A 21,718-nucleotide genomic window follows, 5' to 3' on the forward strand; every position below is an offset into this window, starting at 1 on the left:
AGGAGGGTCATTTTCACCTTTCCTGTCCGAAAAGAATTCAGGAATTGGGTAAAATATAATGTGCCACAAAACCAATATCAGTGTTTAGTCCAGGAGTCAACAATGTTTTTGTGCAGAGTGCCAAAAACATCTACAACCTCAAATTATAAGGTGGGGCAGGCAGCAGGGAAGCCATGAGGGGCCTGATCCTTGTTGTAGCAATGCAGCTGTAGCCCCTTCCCAGTTGTCTGCCCCAAGGTGCATGTGCCAAGCAAAATGCCTTCAGGTGCCACACTTTGGGACCCATGCTAGGAATTGTCTACCCCTGGTGTAGTCCTTCATTCTTAGTGTCCAGCCAGTTTATGAACTTTTATTCTCAAATTTGCTTTTTAAAGTTGTTTGATAGGTTTCCCTTAAGCACAAGGATAGTGAAGTAAGAGGGGAGGTGGCTGTTCTGTGAGAAATGTGCTCCTAATGTGTGTTTGTATGCCCCTGTCCTTTTTTTTTTCCATGAGAGTTCTTTCTGGTGCATAGTTGCTATTTAGTTTCACCTTCTAACTACAAGAACCACCCTCCTTCTCCTGCCTGGGAACCACAGACATGTGACTGTACAATACACAGACTAATTGGTTGTGCCAGAACTGTCTGCCCTAGTTTACCATCTCTTCTCTTAACCATCCAATTCAATCATAAAGTGATTCATGTTCTTTGTCCCCCACTATAAGTCTTGGAAGACAAAACTTTACTTCTCTGATAAGTAAAAGTCTTCTGATTGCTAATATAAATTTATCTGGAGCCAGTTCATTTCCATTTGATCTTGTGCCTGTGTTGTTAAGCCTATAAATTCCTTCCCCTTCCCTAGTACTCATCCCACAAACATCCTTGATCATATCCTCTCAATCTCCTTTTTGCAAAATGAAACAAGCCAAATTTCATTAATCTTCTTGCCTAAGGAGATCTCCATTCCCCTAGTGTCCCATCTTTAGTGCCCATTCTTACTTCTTGACAAGCTTTAGAGTGCAGCAGCACAATTATATTACTAAACTAGAGATAGTATAGTGATAGTTAAGGCTTTGAGAGGACACACCCTATCCACACTGAACCTGAAAAACGTGGAAATAGAGGAGTCATATTTTTCCTCCTTTCTGGTGTCAGCACTGTCACTAAGACACTCCTTGAGGTTTTCACTCTCCATCTCTTAATGCATATACAAAACATACCCTGGCTTTCTCTGACACTCTAGCACAAAAACATAACCACCGTATTCTTTATATCATGTTTCTCATCAGAACATCTTACCTGACTATTGCACGTTCCTTGCATTTCACTACACTAACGTCCTGAACTTACTATTCAGGACATTATTCTGTTTCAGATTTCTAAGGTCACTAATAAGGTTCTAGGTTTGGTGCTTTCACTTATTTTGATGTTGATTACTGGGTGGGATAAATGTCAAGTAATACTGCAGTCCTTATAGAAACTGGATATGTTTGGATGCCTAGAAGGAGCACAGTGCATGTAGATACAGAATTAACCAGGACTTTTGGGGAAAAAAGAACAATCTTACCTAATACATATTTCTTATGTCTGTTCCTTCCTCCCCCATAAAAATGTGTAAGATCCAAAACCTCTTCTACAAAAATCAACTTTTCAAAATGCTTTTTTTCCTTCCCTTTAAATTAAAGATAATAATTTCTCTAAGAAATCGCATAAAATACTATTAAAAAAAGCCATCTTATGTAAAATAATTGAATAATTTTCTTACTATCACTGATTTTATTGCGCATAAATGAGCCAGAAAATGTATTAGGTTTAATCACTGTTTTGGGAATGATGCTTGATAGTGTACCTTTTCATCGTATTTTATCAGATTTGTAGTTAATCTCCAATGTGGCACATTAGGTAAACTATCATAAATCTGAGAGGAATCTGTTCCTCAGTTATAGAGGTGTGTACTCAGGAGGACATGTTTTTTACATTTTACATAGTAATGGTAGAATTTAGGAATTTTTTAAAATTACGGTAGTGAGAATAGCTAAGATTACTTCAGTATCTGCAGTGTTCAGTTACATTTTCTATACTTGGTATTCAAGTACCTTGAATACTACAATTACATGAAGTAATTATTAAGGCAACTGGAAGGTTTTTAAGGACACATATTGTACTGTACCCCCTGCCCCATAAAAATGTTACAGTGATAATACAATAATGAATAAGCCACAACCAAAAGTAATCTATGGTGTTGACTCTGGACTATATACACTGTAGCAAGACAGTGCGTGCACATCAATACATAATGGCTGGGTATTTTGATTTTTTTTTTTATAACTTATAGTTTCAACCTAATTAATAACAGGATAGTTGCTGATTTACATAAGGTAAAACTAGATAGGTTCTCTCCTATATGGTCATATATAAGACCTAGAGAGAGGAATGATATAATAAATAGTGGTAGGGTTGAAAAAAATAAAAGTTTTGGGTCTTTTTGGCTGAGCTTGCATTACTTGTAAAATGTAATCCCTGTAGACTTCAATTTTGCCATGTGTAAAAATGAGGCAAATGTTTCATTTCATAGCAGTGTTTTTTTTAAACCCATTTTACATTAATGATTTTAAGCATTTCTGAGACATTTATTAGGAAGCTATTATTCCAGAGCATTATTTAGCCCATTGTATAACTTTAGCTGAGAACAAAGAGATGTCTCTGGATTGAGAGTCATAAGGTGGGAGTGCAATTTGGATTTAAAAAAAAACACATGGAGAGACAAAACACAATGTCTCTGTTATCACAAGGTGCCTTGACACTTCCTATGCATTTAAACATTCTTTTCCTGAGACAACAGACCAGGCTTTGTGCTTACTGGAACACATTCAGGAATTATGGTATGGTATCTCACTATAATCACAATTCATCACTATTTTGTTTTGAGGTTAGAAAGTGGTTGCCATGAAAAATCGATATTTGCCAATGGTTGCCCTGAAAAGAAAAATCGATATTTGCCAACGGTTGCCCTAAAAGAAATATTAACCATATTGTAATTGAGAGGTAGTTAGCCATTAGGGGTGTGCAAAATGGGCCGTATTCAATTCGGATTTGGTCCGAATTGGGGACAGTGATTTGATTTGTTGATTAGAATCACTGTCCCCAATTCGATTTGGCCAAATCCGAATCTGAAGATTCGATGCTGGTTCAGAGAATCAGCGATTCGGCCATAGACAGAGCTTTAAGCATTTTTTCTACATACCTCAGGGTACCAGGTGTGGCTCGTGAACACTGCGATGCTGGGGCAGATGGAGCATCCAACAGGAGCATGGGGGGGAGGGGCCATGTGCTCGGCGGTAAACCCAGAAGTGGACCAAAAGTACCGGCATGCCCCCCCCGCCCGCCCCCGTGCCCTCCCCAGCTCAGCTATCGGCCATAGAGAGACCCCAGGTGCCCTCCCGACCCAGGAGGCACCAGTGTGACCATGGGGTCATGGCGGGGGCCCCACACACACTCCCCAGTGAATCCAGAAGTGGACCAGAAGTGCTTCTGGTCTACTTCTGGGTCTGCTGCCAAGCCCCCTGCAGTCCTGTGGGACGCTCCATCTGCCCCAGCATTGCAGCCTTCATGAACCACCTAGTACCTTGTATGTAGAAAAAACATTTAAAGTTGTATCTATAGCCAAGTCGCCAAATCTCTCCAGATTGATTCAGAGGGTTCTGATTTGACTCCAAGAGATTAAAGGGTCTCCTGATTCAGTTTGGATTCAGAGATTTGGTCACTGAATTGGGCTGAATGTCCACCAAATTGAATCAGGCCGAATCTCCACTGAATCGAATCAGGGACCAAAGCTTCACACAGCCCTATTATCCTTGTTAGTCTGAAGTCAGCAGAAGACAGAGCAGTGTAGCACCTGATAGATTAAGTTTTCATAGCATCTGAGAAAGTAACTTGTTGCTTATAAAAGCTTATGCCTCTCTGAATTAGTAGGGCTGTGTGAAATTATAGCTGCCATTTCATTTTGGAGGTGATTTGGGCTGTTTTGGTGCCTGAGACACCGAATCCAAAACAAAATGGAAGGCTCAGAAACATCTCCAAAATGAAACAAGGCATCCAAAATGTTTCAGAAATGTTTTGGAAATTTTCAGAGTTTTGGAGCCGGGTTTGCAGGGAAACCGCTGTACACTGCTGCACAGGGCAGGCAGCATCTGGGGCTATATGGGGCGGGCAGTGGCAGCGAGGAGACCCCAGCGTGGATTTCTGTTCCCTGTGGAGTCAAGTCGCATGGCAGGGCAGTGCTGGTCCCTGCCGGGCAACCTAGCCCCTCAGGGAGCAGAAATCCAGAGCAGCACGAGCCAGGCAGCAGTGGCACGGAGACCCTGGTGCAAAATTCTTCTTCCTGTGGAGCCAGGTCACACAGCAGGACAGCGCTGGTGCGACCTGGCTCCAAGGAAGCAGAGATCTGTGCCGGGGTCTCGTCACTGGCACTGCCTGCTCATGTGGCCAGGGCAGGCAGGGGCAGCCAGGAGACTCCTGGCACGGGTCTCTGCTCCCTTCGGAGCCTAGTTGCATGGCAGGGACCAACAGGCTTGCGCACCACTCTGTGCTGCTTCCCTGCCCCATGCCCTGGTATGACAGGGATCAGAGATCTACATGGGTGTTTTTTGCTCCTGCATGGAGGGCAGTGGCCCTCCCCCTCTCCCAGACACCCACGGCCCCATCCCACTCCCTGCTGGAGCCCCAAGCCCTGCCCAACTTGGTATGGTTGTGCAAAGCTTGCAGCCCATTCAAAGCATTCTCCCAAAACAAAACAGGACAGTGATCAGAAACACCAAAACAAATCACTGTCCTCCAAAACCGAATCAAAACACAGCCGTTTCGCACAGCCCTATTAGTTAGTCTGTATGGTGCCAGCCTTGCCTGCCTTCATCTTGTAATTGTTAGCAAGCAGACTCTTTAAAAAGCAACTGATGTTGCATATCTACTGAAAGTGAACTATTTGATGCATGTGACAGTGCTTTGGATCACAGCATGACAGAGAAATGCCATAGGAAATGTATTTATTATATTGGATTTTGTATGTCATTTTTTGATGGAATAATGATTTGCTGGCAGATCTTTTCAGCTATAGGGCATGATGCATTTGAATTTTTATTAGACAAATAAGATTTCTAGATTTTTTTTGTAAGGTAGAAAGAATCATTAGTCTCAGAAAAGAGCCAGCTTGTAAGTTGGTGAATCAGAGTGTATCATTAGGAACAGCAGACCCTGGAAAGGAATATGGTTGTCAGGGTGACAAGTTTCATCAAAACAAATGTGAAACTGTCTCAGGCTGCTGATAGCCTTCATTTAAGCTGGCTTTCCTGTAGAAATTCTGCATTCTTATTTACAACTTTGTATTCCAGTTTTTTGGTTAAGGAATTTAATCACTCAGGATTTGAAATTGTCACTTTGAGACAAGTGTTGAGAGTGTTCCCATTGACTCCAGTGGCCACTGGATTGTGTTGTTTGGTTCTGATCTAGGAATCCTTTGAGCACCTGATAAATTTAAAGCACAGGAGTAATGCATGTGCATGTCCTTAAAATTAAAAAAAATGCTTATCATGACCTTAATGTGATATTTTAATTCATGAGCTCTCAATACCTCTGAGTAATAATTGTCAGTCAGTTACTTCTTGATATGACATATCACTTCCTCATGTTCTTCTTGTAAACCAATGTTCTAGAGCGTTTGCAGGAACTAAACATGAGGGCTAGGGACAGACATTCAAAAAGCCTGAGCCTGAATTGATTCAGTCTTTGCAGGATAGTCTAATCTGCAGAGAGTGAACTGGTTTGCAAGTGGATAGATGTCCAGCGCATGACTGCAATGGCTCAAGCCAAAAGTCTGGGGGCGCTAGAGCAGCCATCACTCCCACAGGGAAGCGGAGCTGAGGGGAGGAGCTTGCCCAGACCAGTGGCTCCCTAACAGCCAGGAGCAGTCCAGGCACACAAAGCTGCATGGCTCCAGAAGGGAACTCTTCCCCCTCCTCCCTCTCCCCCACAGCCATAGGTCCAGAAGTGGGGGCTTGTTTTTTGCTGGGGGGTTCTTCCCACTCCTCCTTCCTCCCTCTGCGATGGGGTGGGGTGTGAAGCTGCCTGGCCCTGGGGGGGACTCTTCCACCTGCTTCTCCCCCATTACTGCAAGGTGGGGAGAGGAGGCTCTGTGGGATGCTGCCTAGCACCAGAAGGGGACTTTTTCCCCCACTCCTTCCCCCCAGGGCAGGGGGAGGCTCTGTTCCATTTTGGGGGGATCTCTTCCCTCTCCTCCTCCTCCCCCCCAGAGAGGCACTGGGAGCACGGAGCTCAGCTGGGCAGGGTGTGGGGGGTGTAGGGACGCCCATACACTCTCCCTATGGTGTGCAGCCCCTGCTGCCTGGCAGCAGCAGCAGACAGGGAGGTCAGGGTGCTTGTGCCTGGCACAGACACAGCTCCAGCCAGCACTGCATGAGGTGAGGAAGTGAAGCCTGCCTTATCCCCACAGCTCTGCTCCCTGAGCCTGAGCCTGCAATGGGAGAAGCCCCGCACTGGAGACAGCTGCTTCTCCTACTCCCCATTGTGCAGGTCTTACACTCTGCCAGGAGTGGAGGGAGCCCCACCCCCTACTTTCCCGCAGAGTCCAGTGCCAGGCTTCCCCTCTGAGAGTGTAGACTCCAGGTGTGGCGTGGAGCCGCAATAGAAGCAGCCAGCGCTGTGCAGGGGGCAAGGAGCAGCCCCATGCAGCCTATCTGAACACTTCTATCCCCATGGCTCTGCACTGTGCCTGCAGCTCTGTACTCACAGAGAAGAAGTCTGGTGCTGGATTCTGTGGGGAAGCAGGGGGTGGGGCTCCCTCCACTCCTGGCAGAGTGCAAGACCTGCACAGTGGGGACTGGGGGAAGCAGCTGTATCCAGTGCAGATCTGGAGCTGCAGGCTCAGACTCGGCAAACAGAACCATGGAGATAAGGCAGGCTCCACTCCCTCCCCCTACACAGCGCTGGGCAGAGCTATGGCTGTGCCAGGAACAAGCACCCTGACCTCCCCACGTGCTGCTGCTGCTAGGCAGCAGGGGCTGCACACCATGGACGGAATGTATGGGGGTCCCTACACCCCCCGTCCCTCACACCCTACACCCTGCCCAGCTCAGCTCTGCACTCCCATTGCCCCCTCGGGGCTGGGGAAGAGAAAGAGAGGGAAGAGTTTCCAGCCCAGTGTGAAACAAAGCCTCCCTCTGTCTCCCACCCCCTTCTGGGGCCTGTAGCATCACATGGAGTCCCCGCCCCTCCCAGCCCTACAGCGGCAGGGGGGAAGAGGAGGGGGAGGAAGAGTCCCCATCCAGCGCCTCAGAAAGCCCCGCTCCCCACCCTGGGAGCAGGAGGAGGAGGAGGGGGAATAGTCCCTCCAGCATGAAACAGAACCCCCCTCCCAACCCTGTGGTGCAACCTACCCAGCATTGGCGATGTGTAAGGGGTGCACGCGGGTGCACATGCACGCACTGAGATTGGCAGTGCATCCCCTGCGAAAAGCGCCACCAATGCTGCCGGTGGTGCCTACGGGCCACCCTGCCACCAATGCAACCAGGGACATCTGCAGGTGGTTGCTGACTGCTGGTTGGCACTCGCCTCCCCGCTCCACTGATACCACTGTGGCCACCTGCAGGAGCTCCCTGCTTGGCCCGACCACCATCACCACTGCCGCCACCTGTGGGAGCTCCCCACTTGCCGCCACCACACCCCCACCACCGATACTGCCGCCGCCATCTGTGGGCAGTCTTGCCATGTTCCATCCCTAATCTGGCTAGAGAGCAGAAGGGAGGGGCCAGCCCAGCTCTGGAGCAGAGCAGAGCCCTACCCCGAGAGCATGCCGAGATGCTGGGGTCTCCGGTTTACCTTAAACCAGCAAGCAGTCTGGGACAGACATTGCATAAACAGTTTGAGCCAAATCAGTTAAGGCTAATACTACATTCAGCCAGGATTATCTCAAACCGGTTTCGGCCATTTTGAAACTGGTTTATGCGCACTGTATGTCTGTTCTGTTATGGGTTTAAACCAGTTTCTGATCACTTAAACTGGTTTATGTGGAATGTCGGTCCCTAGCCAAGGGGCTATAAACAGCCACGGTGAATTAATTTAAAATGAGGTACTATATTATAGTACTTGCTGTATTTGTCTTGCCCTTGTTCCTTGACAGTGATGCCTGCTGCATGAGTGACATTGGATAAATCCACCTATAATGAATTTGCTTTTTTACAATAAACAGTAAAAAATTGTAGTCTCTTTCTTACTTTCAATTTCTTTACGTTTTCAGGGTCAAAACTTATGATACATTGTTCCAGCACACTCTGCTGTATATTAAATATTTTACCTCCTCAAATTGCAGTTTGTTCTGATTCTAGTTTTATTACAAAGGAATCCCTACCATATTTTGCCATCTATTTTGAGATTTCATTTTGATGAGATTGTTCTCTTTTAAAGTTGATAAGACAACATATATTGCAAGTTATATCATAAAGTGCACTGAGAGGCATTACCCTCAAAGTGTTATCTTTGAAAAACAATATTGGAGGCAAATAAAAAACAATAGAAGTCTGTCAGTCTCTTCAGTGATTGTTTTACTAATCCTCTAACTTGTTCATTCTTACAAAAAAAACGTTGCTCTTTACCAGGAATTTCATAGCTATAAAATGCAATATTCTCTGTGCTGCAATACATGATTGACTTTTCAGGGGTAGGGGTTGCCTGCTTGTTAATTTGGTAATGTGCAGTGTATATCATAAGTCTTATTATAAATTTGCACGCTTCCTCTGCACCTCTTTAGTTGATAAGTATCTATTTTCTATACAACCAGAGAATATGAAACAGTGACCTTCATTTGTATACTTCACTAGGATAATTACTGTGCCCAGGGGTTTTTTCTTTTTCTGTTTTTTTGGTTTTGTTTTGTTATGATAACAAGAATATGCCAAGGAACAACAAAATCAAGAGAGCTCCAGTCATGTAAAATCAGTGTGATAATGAATAACAGTTCTAGCACAGTAATTACACAATCCTGTACTATATTAATAAATAATAAAAAGCAGGGATACAAACTTGTGGGGAGACTTATTTTAAGAAACTGTCTTTTAAATTTATTATTTCTATATTGATCACAGATGAAAATTTAAACAAATGTATAAACAGTGTTGCAGTCATCCAGTTAACAAGCTACCTGCAAAAAAATTCTCATTCAGCAGCTCAGAAATGTAGCCCTCTGTGTCTAATCTAAGCTAAGAGATTTTTTTTTCAAGTTAACAGCTTTTTAATTCTGTATCTTTGCTGTATTGCTCTCACCATTTGTTCATATTATGGTTAGAATACTAATTTAGAATATTTGTGTAGAGCAACCTTGCCAAATATGTATGGAACTAAGGAGTGAGAAAATAACATTATGTTCTTGCGAGTTTCCACTTGACTGGGGCCCTGCTGGTTTGATTTTGTTTTTATCTTGTATTACCCTATTTCATTAGTAGGGGATCACATTAATTCTACAAGTTGCAAGCACAGTGCATAAATATTCTCCGGACCCTTGTTGCATAGCTAGCGTATGACTATATTATCAAAATGCAGTAGAGGAGAAAACAAAATATGGCAAAATGTGGTCAGAGACTAATACATGAAATGAATTTGATGTGAATATGTTAAAATAAATGCACTAAAAGTAATTTCACCTAAAATTGGAACATATTTCCTTCATTCTTTTGTGTTATGCTTCCATTTCACATTGACTTCATCATATTTTTGTTAGAAATGTCTTTGTATTAGTCATATACCAGCCCACTTACCAAAGCAGAGATCTGTACTGTTACTTCATTTATTTAACTCGCTATGAAAATATCATATACAGTATAGCACATATATTGAAAGTAGATCTCCTGTATATCAGGCAGCTCTCCTTCAAGAGCTCTGTTCTACCTTACCTTTTGGCATGTAACAAAGGACATTTCCAGTCTCCAGACATTTGTCCATGCCAGAATATATTCTTGGGTATTAAAATCTCTGCTGAGAAAGTCAGCCAAGGATTGAGGAGCTGAAAAGGTAACTCAAGATCACTTCTCCCCTGGGACTTGCACTAAACAAGTCAACTAGATTGGCCTCTGATACCTGCTTTATGTGAGATGAGTATTATTTGCTTCAAAAATATGTGGAGATATTTAATATTGGTGTGCATTCTGGGCTTGATTGTGTCCTTACCCTAAGCAGCTGCATAAGAGAGAAGAAGTAAGGAACACTTCCCAACTACCCGTCACTATGCTATGCTGCCTGCATGAAGGCTTCTGATAAAGGCTTCTCTGTATCATACTGGTATAGAGTTCTGGGGAAATGTACCAGGCAAGTGGTAGGAAAGGGAGTATATGAAGCTATGGCTCCAAACTCCACTCCCCATCCCATGGTTTAAGCCACACTGTAGAGCTGATTAAGCGTGTATATGTGTGGTGTTGGAGGACAGGATTGGAGTACCCAGCACCCTTTATAAACAATTGGCTCCTCATAAAGTAACAAAGAGCTCTGTGAAACATTGCATACTGTGAAACAGAATGCTCCCCTTGCACTGAGGTGGGTTTGCACCATCCTCGAAGCAAGGCTGTACCTAAAAAGATGCGATTCAGCCCTCAGTTTTCAAAGTTTTCCATTACTTTAAAACTAAGTAAATAATTTTTGCGTTATGGGCAATAATCTGCAAACTAACAAAGCATCAGTTAATTTTTAACAATATACTTACAATTCTTCAGAAATTTTAAAAATCCTTCCCAAGTTTATCTTCTTTCCTGCTGAGCATGGTAGAAAAATCCATTGCTATATTCTAAGGTTAAATGTGTGATTTCTCTCCTGTTCATAATGAGATATTTTAATTCCTCAGCCAACTTCTAAAAATGCACCTATCAGTTGTATCAGCGGCAAATTCCTGGTTTTTAATTGTTAATTTTTTTTAAGATATTAATATTTGTGTACTTGTTAAGCAAAATCCTAAATACAGTGGTTCAGCTAAGTTGCACCAAAGAACCACTGACTATATAACTATTAACTTCCCTTTAAAAAAAGTGTGATTATTCAATCTGAGTTAAAAGAGAATCTTTGTTATCAGTCAGCCAATACAATATTAGGGATTTTATCATTTTGGAGCACTTCTTCGTCATGAAACACTGCTGGGACAAATGCTGGTATTCACATTCCAAAACACACTGAACTTCTGTCTTAGGGAGTAATCATAGGTGGATCTAGGATTTTGAAAAAGGAGGTACAAGAGCAAATTGTGCACTGTAGGATGGCTGCACCTCCCTACTCCCAACCTCTCCTCCCTGCCAGGGCAGGTGTCATGGGAGAAGAAGTAGGGATTTTTTTTTAAGTCCCTAAATGAGTTAAGAACTCCACCCTCTGCACCCTACCCCCCAGCTTCCCATTCCTTCCCTTCTGAACTCAGCAGCACCCCCCACCCCATCCCCCTCTATTTGCATCTCTAGGTGCAGGAAGGGGAGACCTGCCCACTGCCACTGTTGCCCCAGGTGCTTCTGCCCCATTCCAGCAATGGGGATCGGTTGTGCAGGAAGCTGGGTTCAGCCAGAAAAAGCACTGGCAACAGGTGGACTCCCTCTCCCTGTGCCTGCTGGCAGGGAAAAATGGGGGGAACTGAGCAGTGAGGAAGAACCTGCCCATCACTGCCACTGTTTTTAGCTGAGCCCAACTCCCTGCCCAGCTGCCTCCACAGCCATAGATATTGCAGAACAAGAGCAGCTCAGGGGTTCCCCTTGCCCCTTAGGTCCATCAGGGACAGTGGCAGTGGTGGGTAGGTCTCCCTTTCCTGTTCCCAGAAGCGTAAGTAGAGAAGGGGAAAAATTGGAGGAGGGGAGGTATTGCTGAGTATGGAGGGGGAAAGGAAATAGTGCCAAGAAGGGTTGGGAGATTCTTACCTGCTTCAAGGACCTGCTCCCATGTTCCCACTGCATGGTCTGGACTCCACAGAATACTCAGGTATCTGGGTCTGTGGGGAACCTGAAATGCAGGGCTCCACTGTGGCAAAGAGGGTGTGACCATACCACCATGCCTGCCCCCCCCCCCAGATCTACCCCTGGGATCATCGCACTCCACTAAATTCAGTGAATAGGAAGATATCTTGTATGCCATTCAAATATATAATTCTGTGTGTACACCCACAGAAAAGGATGGCATAGTGTAGCATAATGCTTTCTTCTGGACTGAGTTCCATCTAGTTTTTGTTGTTTCACAGCAATTTGTTGAGAGATGAGTTAGAAGGCAGATCACTTGGCAGAATCTTCCTGACAATCCCAGTTGTGCCCTGACAAACCTTTCCAGAAGCAGTGGAAGAACTGACACTTCTGCTGAACTACACACAGTACTTAGGTTACTTTAAGCCAATGATATTTTTCCTTAATTTCATTTACTGACTTTGCTGGCCTATGGTGCTTCCTGGATAATTTCCCTTAGGATCGGGGAACAAGTGAGCAAGTTCATAGCTTTACCAAATGTTCATATTGGAGTTGATAGGAGAAATGTTGATAGAACCATATTTCATAAAAATGTGCAGTTCTGTTGCAAATCAAAAGACTTTGTGAATGCATAACAGCTTCACTGAAAAAAAAATATTTTGGAAGAAAACAAGGAAAGAATTGCTGACAGCATGTTTCAGTCCCTTATTTAGAAATGATTTTCCTTGCAGTTTTGGGGGGGTTTTTTAATGTAGTAATTTATTATAATAATGTAATACAAAATAAAAATGTTTTGATTGAACTGAAACCACCTTTTAAAAAAAATCCTTAGCAAAGAATTTCAAACTTTCATTTCCATTTCTACTTAGAATGAAGTCAAGTTTCAGACCTGTTTAGAAAAAGTAACTTCTGCCTACTGCACAGATTTGGTTCATTCCATGGGGGGCACAGACAAAGGAGAATGAGTCCATTATTGCCAAACTATATTAAGCTGAAGCATGTCATTCATGGCGCTTCATTTAAAAACCATCCCTTGAAGGTCCTTGAGTTTACTTAGCAATATATTATAACACAGGCAGAAGGCAGGGTAGAGATGAAACTTAGAATCTAACTAAATTAGAGATGCATAAACTTTTGTGAGTTAACGCTCAGATGAAGTGAGCTCTGACTCACAAAAGTGTATGACTCTCTGATTCAGTTAGTCTGTAAGATGCATCTCAACCCTGCCTTCTGCCTGAGTTCAGCCTAACAAAGCAGACTGTATTGTTCTGCTCAGGGTTATGTTCAAGATGTTCACTGCTGAATTTCCAGTATACGTGACATGGCTACCTGTGGGCATGTTACAATAAAACTGTAAAATCAAACATGTGATATTACTGACTGTGATCAAAAGGATGTTATCATTGTGCCAAAAGTTACTATTAACCAACTAAGCATAACATGCATTGTGTCTTATTTTTTAATGTATGTTGCATCTGGAAACTATATTCAGTTTCTCAGGCCCGTCCTTTGGTTACATTACCCCAACAATTATGCTTAGTTGCATGATTAACGAAGCATATGTTATTTGGACAAATGACCAAATAATGAATTGGATAACTAGATTGTTTTCTACTGCCTTATTTAATCATTTGTAATTAAGTGATCTCTTAATAGAATGTGTTACCAGGCTATTTACTTAATTACATCCTTTAATTTCCTACACACTAGGTGCATCTACATGTGCCTCTACAGTGCCATTGTACTGCACCATCGTTTAGTACTTCCAAAAACGTGGCACACGGTTACTTTTAGCCCCTACATTGCCGTAACAATGTGCTATTCCAAGGGAGCATGTTGCTACAGCAACCTAGCATCATGCATCATGGTTTCTGTCTGCCGATGCTATGTTGCCATAGCACATTGCTACATCGCCATAGCATCAGATGTAGATGCACCTACTAAGTATGGCATGTAATTTCAAATCATAGGCTCACATTCATCTTCCTCCTCCTTGGAATCTCTCCACCAACTCCTTTTTCCTCACTTCTTCCAATTTAAACTGGTTCTCCTTCAGTGTATAGACCCCTTATAACTCTCCTCACTCCTTGTCTCTTACTTTGTCTTCTTGTGGCCCTGTTTGCTTTGCTGAAATTTCAAGCCATGGTGACCTCTCTGATTTTTCTCACAACCATATCCATGTTTTCTTTCACATTGTTTTGTCCAAGTGAATAGTGCCAGTCCAAAATGCCACTGGTTCTGTTCCCATTAGATCTTTTTATGGATCCACTGCTTCAACACTGCTTGCAGGAAATAAGGTAGTCAAAACATGCATTACCTATTATTTAACATATTTATCCTGCTATGTTGCCAACTGACCTACAAGCAGAGGCATCATTTAGTCTTTTGGGATGCAGACAGAAATGAAATGTTCCCCCAATCTGGCCACAGAAAATGGCCTGTAGCCATGACCAAACACAAGTGCATGGCTGTAGACCACTTCAAAAATGGGCTATCAGGCAAAAATCTGACCCCTTATTGAAGGGTCAGATGAAGACATTTCAAAACAGACCATCTCCTGTAACTTCTGTCTGCGCTGCCTCCCAGCCTGTCTTTTTAGAATGGAAGGGGGAAACGGAGTGGAGGAAAGTCTGTCTGGGTCTTTTCAGCCCGCCCTTTTGGGGGGCTCCAATTCACCCACTCCACACTCCAGCATCGACTGGGGTACCCCCAGAATGAGCTCCCTCTGCTCCCTTTCCCCCTCCCATTCTGAAAACAGCTCAGGCCAGCAGGGAGCTGGCAGGGAGGAAGGGCAGCATCTACATTCCTCTTCCCCCTGAAACCAACAATGAACTTCAGGGCATCGTTGTAACTCAGAACACTTCCTGCAAAGCATTCTTAGTTACACCAGGGAGCTCCACTTCTGCCTGCTCCCTTGGAGTTTCCTGTGTCTTCCTTCCTTCAACTACTCCTTTCTTTTGTGGTTCTTTTTATTGTATTTTTTCTAAAATACATGCGTAACATCTTCAAACAAGGCTCATATCTATTGGGCACAGTGCATATTTGAGCACTATAAAAGCCCCTGAGTATTTATATTCTACCTTCCCTTCCCAAAATTTACTTTAGGATACTTGAGGATAGGTGGAGTTGCTTTTGGTACCACAGGTGTCCTTCATGCATTAGCCGTGAAGTTGGGACTCAGAGATGATTGGGAAAAGGTATGAAAAACATCATCAACATTTAAAAGAAAAATGAGAATCATGAATACTTCCTGCAAATCTTAGACTGGGGGGGGATTTCTTCATTCTCCTACAGTGATTAACATTCTTTATGCTAAAAATAGCATGGGACATTACTGTCTTTGCATTGCTTAAGTTACCAATCATAGGTGACACGTAGGGGTTGAGATTAGCCGCTGCTCACCACTTCCCCCCCCGCCACCAATACTACCACCGGCATCTATGGGTGGTCCCTGCTCACTGACACTGCCGCCAACATCTGCGCATGGTCGCCGCTCGCTGCCGCCAGCACCACCTACAAATGGTGTCCCCCCAGTCTCAGGAGGCACCAGTCATTCATGTTACCAGTGATGGTATCAACATCACTAGACAGTTGCTTTTAAAATTACATGTGCCTTTAAGGATAAGAGTGATGTTATAGTCATGATGATCCAGAAGTTGTGAGAGGCAAGGATTTCTTAGAGGAATATCTTTTATTGGACTAACTATGTCGCTGGGATAAAATTAGACAAGCTTTCGAATGCAAGACATTCTTCATCAGGCCTCTCATCTCGAGAGGCCAGCACAACATAGTGAAAAGCAGCAGAGGGGTGCAGATAAGAGAAATTCTCAGAGACAGACACACAATTAGCAGAAGAAAAGAAGCTGTTTACTGGGGGATCAAGGCCTATCAGAAGGGAGGAGGGTCATGCATAAGCTGGCTGGACGCTTAAGAACTGAGGACTGAAAATTGATATTAGCTTAGTGGCACAACATATATTATGCAACTCATGAATTCTTTCCACACAGAAAAGGTGAGAATGATTCGCCTCCCTTTCAGAGTCTACTCCCATCCAGTGGAGCCCTGCCCAAGGAAATCTGGTTATAGGTGGAGGACCCAAATTTCTCTTTAGAAATTACCATTGTTTCCAGGAATGGTGCCATCTCTGCAGTTAAAGGCATTGTGAATCACACTTTTGTATTTAGCCAAAATGAACGCTACATAGGGTAAAATTGGTTGTACATATAGATTTCTGAGGTCAGGATTATAAATCTGTAAGAACCAGACTCTAGATGCTTGTAAATCATTTAGACTGTAATGCATAAAATGGCAGTTGGCTTCCTGTACAATTCAGTAAAGGTTAAGAGGGTATTTTTGTTAATCAAAGGTTCTTCAATGAAGTCAACTGGATTAAAACAGAGTACAACATGTATTGTTGATCTCTGACATGCACTTTATTTTCTCATGAATATAGGAATACATTAAGGTCAGTATATTGTAAAGCTAATGACACTGCTGGCAATGGTAATAGAAGAAGCAAAGAAATCTTGGAAAGAATAACAATCACATTGATCAGGGAAATATCAAAATGCTCTTTTCTTTGTTATTTTTTCTGACAATCTCTTAGGCTGTTGCTTTTCATTTTGCTCTGTATCTCATGTGCTATTGTATTGGTTTGTTTATCCTCTTTTTCTAGCACGCAAACAGGAGATTATCAAGGTTACTGAGCAGTTGATTGAAGCCATCAACAATGGGGACTTTGAAGCTTACACGTAAGTTGACTTATTTTGGGAAAGACAAGAAGGAATAAATGCTTAAAAAAAAAACACATTATCAGACCCCTATCCTTACATAGTATATGCAGTAATCCTTTGCTTCAAAAGCTCTTACACAAAAATGTCAAATGGAAATTTACTATAGACTTTAGTGTTTTAGCATCTAACCAGATTTAAATGACTATTCAAAGAATTTTAGAAAGGAAATAGTCATGTGTGGCATTTTCTAACTGACTGTGTTTGCTATCACAATTTGATTTGCTCCACAGAAAGATCTGTGATCCAGGACTTACATCTTTTGAACCAGAAGCTCTGGGTAATCTAGTGGAAGGAATGGACTTTCACCGGTTTTACTTTGAAAATGGTGTGTATTCCTATTTGTTCTTCCTTAAAGCACTCCCCTAATGTGCATCTTCAACCTTTCACGTTTTGTAACTGCTTATGGGGGTCTTTTTATTACACCTTAAGTCATATGGAATTTTTTAATTGTTGACTCTGTTTCCTTTATATTTCTATTATTCTTATTTAGAAACAATAGAAAACTATTAATTGTGGGGGGAGTTTTAAAATGTGTTTATTATTTTGTGGAAAACACAGTGGAGGGATAAATGAGACTAGTAGATAATTTTGTCATTGTTGAAGAGACTGAATACAATAGCAACAGTCACACTTAAAAGGTATGTATCAGTGGTCAGTGTGCTCACAATTAAACATCTATATGTCTGACCTCTTATTATTTTTATTTCTTATGCTAAATTTGAGGGGGAAAACTGGTGATTCACAACTGAACATCTAGCCCACCGATTTTTCTAGCTGCAATAACTACATGTAGGTAATAGATTTAATACAGTCATGTCAGTTTCAGAATATAAAAGCTGTACAATTTAACAATATTAGAACAACAGAAATAAGTAGTGTCAGCTGCAAAAAAAATTAAATCCACCCAGATATTAGTATGAACAGGGTTCAGGTACTAGGTTATGAGATTCATCCAGTGACCCCATTTCTAGATCAAAGGAAAGAAAACATACTTTTTTGCATCTTTATTATGTAAGAAATCCTTAAAAATTGATCTAATTAAAAAAACATAGACGGTTGTTTTCATGTATTTAGTACCTGCATGGTGGTATAAACCCCTTTACTTCAGATTGCCTTTCTGATGAGAGAGGAGAACCTGGTTCATCACCCTGTTGTCTCTCTTCTTATCCTTTCAACTCTATTTATACTTAGAGGTTTTTGCTCACCAGTGAAACAGTATTTATGGCTCAGCATGGCTGACTTTGCACTTGGCTGGTTCGCTTTGAAAAATGATTTTGTGTTTGTTCCCCCTAGCTTTGTCTAAGAGTAATAAGCCAATCCACACTATTATCCTCAATCCTCATGTCCATCTCGTGGGTGATGATGCTGCCTGCATTGCATACATACGGCTGACACAGTACATGGATGGAAGTGGAATGCCAAAGACTATGCAATCAGAGGAGACTCGGGTCTGGCATCGTCGTGATGGCAAATGGCAGAATGTGCATTTTCATCGTTCAGGGTCACCAACAGTACCTATCAAGTAAGAAATCTACTGAAGGCATTGTTAGCTAAGGGGGTGGAAATCTATGGCCTGTGTTATGTGGGTGGCTTATAGGTGATCTCATGCTTGCTTCTGGCATATGAAACTGTCATTCTCTGGATAGCACAATAGTCTTATAACTGCTGCACTGTCATTTCTGCTAAGTTTGTTTAACAATTCAATAGACTGCATGTGACATTAGCACAAATGTTTTGAATAAGTAATTTTTTACTGTTTATTTTACAATAAGTGTTTGTGTTAAGATTAAGCATTTATTGTGCTCAGTATTGTACAGTAAGAGTTGTTCCATTCCCAAAGTAGTTGAAAAATTGAACTTTCAACTGAAAAAGTAGTTGAATTTTAAGCCCAGTGTAGTGTATGGAAGTTTGCTACATTGGAGCTTCATCAATGCGGTACAATATCCCTTGCTTTCCAACCAGCTGTAGTGTTTACATAGCTGAGCCATGTGCCCTGCTTTGTGATTTAAAATCAGATAATCTATTTACTTTATAAATTAAATGGAATAAGTACCATAAATTCTCTCTCAGCCTCATTCTTACTTTACTGCAGGTGATCTCGCAAGCTCTGTGTTAGTATTGTATAGGTGACTCTGAGTGTCCTCTGATACTCCAGGGTTGGAATCGCCCCACAATTCATATGCACAAGCCAAAACTTCTTGGGCCAGATTCTCAGTTGTGTGAATCATGAATGTCCAGAGTTGATCTTGCATGCTTGCACAGCTGTAACATGGTTCCAGCTCTCCCTCTGGACATGCTGCTTGCTTTGGTATATTAATCTTTTATGGGTGTAATCCTTCCTTTGAACTGAGGTAGCCCATATGTACTACAGATTACACCATTGGTGATTGCCTTAAAAGGACGAAATACTGATTTTAAAGAAACCCATCATAGGCCTGCAGGGACATCAAGGGTATTCTAGTCCAAGCTCTTGCCCAGCTTCAAGATGCATCTCTCCTAAGCCATTCCAGATAGATGCTTATCCAGCCTCCTTGTGAAAAACTCCAGTGAAAGAGGTTCCGGAACTCGCCAGGCAGCATGTTCCATTGTACTGCTTTTCTCACAGTTAGAAGATTTTCATAAGATTTGAGCTAAATCTGCTTTGTTCCAGTTTAAACCCAATGTCTCATGTTCTACCTTCTGCAATAAGGAAGGAAAGTTCTTCCTCTTATTTATAGCAACCTTCCAAATATTAGATTAACAAATATCTCCCCATTAATCTCCCTTTTTCCCCCCGGACGTAGTTCCTTAAATGTTTTTTCATACAGCTTGCATTCCAAGTCTACATCATTGTCAATTGCCACTGCAGCCTCCGCGGATTCTTGACATCTTTCTTTCCAGGTGGTTCCAAAAATGTGACAACAGTACTCCAGCTGAGGCCTAACCAGTATACATTTTTTCTTTGCATCCAAATTATTTATAAAATGTTAAATAGCACCAAACCCAGGGCTGACCCTTATGGAATTCCATCTGAGATTTCCTGCCATTCTGAAATGAGTCCATTTATAGTTCTCCTTTGCTTTCAATCAATTATATATGCACTGGTTCTATCAAGCCTCCAGCTTCAGATTACGTACAGGGATAGTGCAGTGGGCTCTGGGCCATCCAGTACACTATATGTTTTTATGGTAACTGTTATTTCAAAATATAAACCCGAGGGGTCTCAGACCAAGTCTTCCTCTATTGTTCACAGTTCCAAGTTTGCCACTACTGCTTAACAAATACACCTTTAGAGTAACAGAAAAAGAGAGATTATTGGGGAAAGGGTTTCTGTCAAGGGACAATTAGCATGTAGAACAGTCTGCCCCGTGTTGTAGTGGGAACTGAAAGCATATATTACAGTACCCAGAAACAAACACCTAAGAAACAGTATTTCAGCCTGATACTTACTGAACCCAAAGCTCTTGCCAAGATAGCAGTCTAATTATTCTGCTTGTTTGTATTTTGTTTAGTACTTAGAATAAAGGATATGCAGGTAAGATAGAGGCAAAGGGGTAACAATTGACTAATTGCATGAATTCATTCATAGACTGTAAGGGAGCATAGTGGCTATCTGTGTAACATACAGCATTATGCCTAATCATACCTGTTAACGAATACGTTCTGCAAACAGTTGTGCCAGCCTGGTGAATAGTATTTTAAATCATGGAATGTGAGTTGCATAAATGGACATTGTATAATGTGGCTAATGAATAGCCAGGGGCTAGACCAGCTGTTTCCCCCTAGGGACTTGTAAGTGGGGTACTTCAGTCACTGGAGGCTCTTAGTTGTGGAGGGCCATGTCCTGCCCCTTATGCAGAAAGATAAGGGTATGTAACTGTACGTAGAACTGATTGAGAGCTGCCCCGCAGGGACTGAGCCACAGTTCAGTGTTAACTGCAGGCAGTTTTTCACTGCTGCTTTCCCTCAAACTCAGCCACAAATAACAGGGTTTCTGGACCTGGTGGGGCATCAAGAATGAGAGAAAACATTTCTGAGCCTGCAGGTTTGAGCATGTGAGTGAAGATGTTCTGAGTTTGTGGGAGAGTGGGGCCTGGAAGAGAGAATCAAATCTCAGGTATGAAGAGGTCAGGAAGGAAAAGTAGAGACTCTCAGCCTAGAGCATAGCTGTGGGTAAGGGAGAGGTAGTTCGGAGAGGTTCTAAAAGTTGAACTCAAGACAGAAATCAACCTTCTGTATCACTGAATCCAGGCCCCTGCTGTGGCTGGCTACCACATCTTATGTTCCCTTTCATAAAGTGACTGCACTCCATTAAAACTAGTTATGTTTTTTTCCCCATTACTCCAACTAGAAGGCTGTCCCATGAAGCTCTCTCCTCTACGTTGAATCCTAAATGTTTCTGTAGCCACTTTAAGAGATGTTTGCTGTGAGGTGAACCCTGTTCTTAAATTTAAATGGTTTTTTTACCCCTTGGTGTTTAACCCGCCAATGGAGGGGTTAGCAACATATGACGAGATAGGACCCACAGAGCCACTGGATCTGTCTCAGAGCTGGAGGGCTTTGCCTGTGCCCAGATTAGAGCCAGGCAGTGAGGAGCTGTGCGCCAGAACTGGGCACCTTCTAGCTGCACTCACGCTGCTGCTGCTGCTGCTTCTCCCCCTCCCAGCTCTAGTTCGACACTGGCCCTGGGGTATTGGCAGCACATCAGCAGCAGGTGCTGCCCCCGCTGCTGCTGCTTCCTGCCTTCCACACACCCCCATGGGCACAGTTAGCCTGTGGAGAGCTGTCCTGGGCTCAGGTAGCTAAAAACTGTTGGCACTGCTGTTGGTTCTCTTCCTCCCACAAAGCTACAGCACAGGTGCAGCTTCCACCTGGTGGAAAGCTATGCTGGGGTCTGGCAGCTTCCAGCTTCGCCTGCATTGCAGCCTAAGGTGAGGCAGGGGAGAAGGAGAGTAAGGAGGAGCAGCAACAGGGATGCAGTTTACA

General features: G+C 42.8%; 1 protein-coding gene across 14 annotated transcripts in view; it reads left to right on the forward strand.

Moving 5' to 3' along the window:
- CAMK2D (calcium/calmodulin dependent protein kinase II delta) overlaps positions 1–21,718 on the forward strand; it is a 254,424-nt gene that overhangs the window by 227,845 nt on the left and 4,861 nt on the right. For 13 of the 14 annotated variants that reach the window (XM_019534059.1, XM_019534061.1, XM_019534063.1 and 10 more), the window contains 3 exons: positions 16,636–16,711; positions 16,984–17,078; positions 18,047–18,275. In XM_019534059.1, the coding sequence (XP_019389604.1) occupies positions 16,636–16,711; positions 16,984–17,078; positions 18,047–18,275 (400 nt within the window). Of the gene's footprint in view, positions 1–16,635; positions 16,712–16,983; positions 17,079–18,046; positions 18,280–21,718 lie in introns of those variants that run through there. The other variant, XM_019534069.1, reaches the window with a different exon arrangement.

The sequence above is a fragment of the Crocodylus porosus genome, unplaced genomic scaffold (assembly GCF_001723895.1).
Source record: "Crocodylus porosus isolate Cpor-Errol unplaced genomic scaffold, CroPor_comp1, whole genome shotgun sequence".
Classification (NCBI taxonomy): Eukaryota; Metazoa; Chordata; order Crocodylia; family Crocodylidae; genus Crocodylus; species Crocodylus porosus.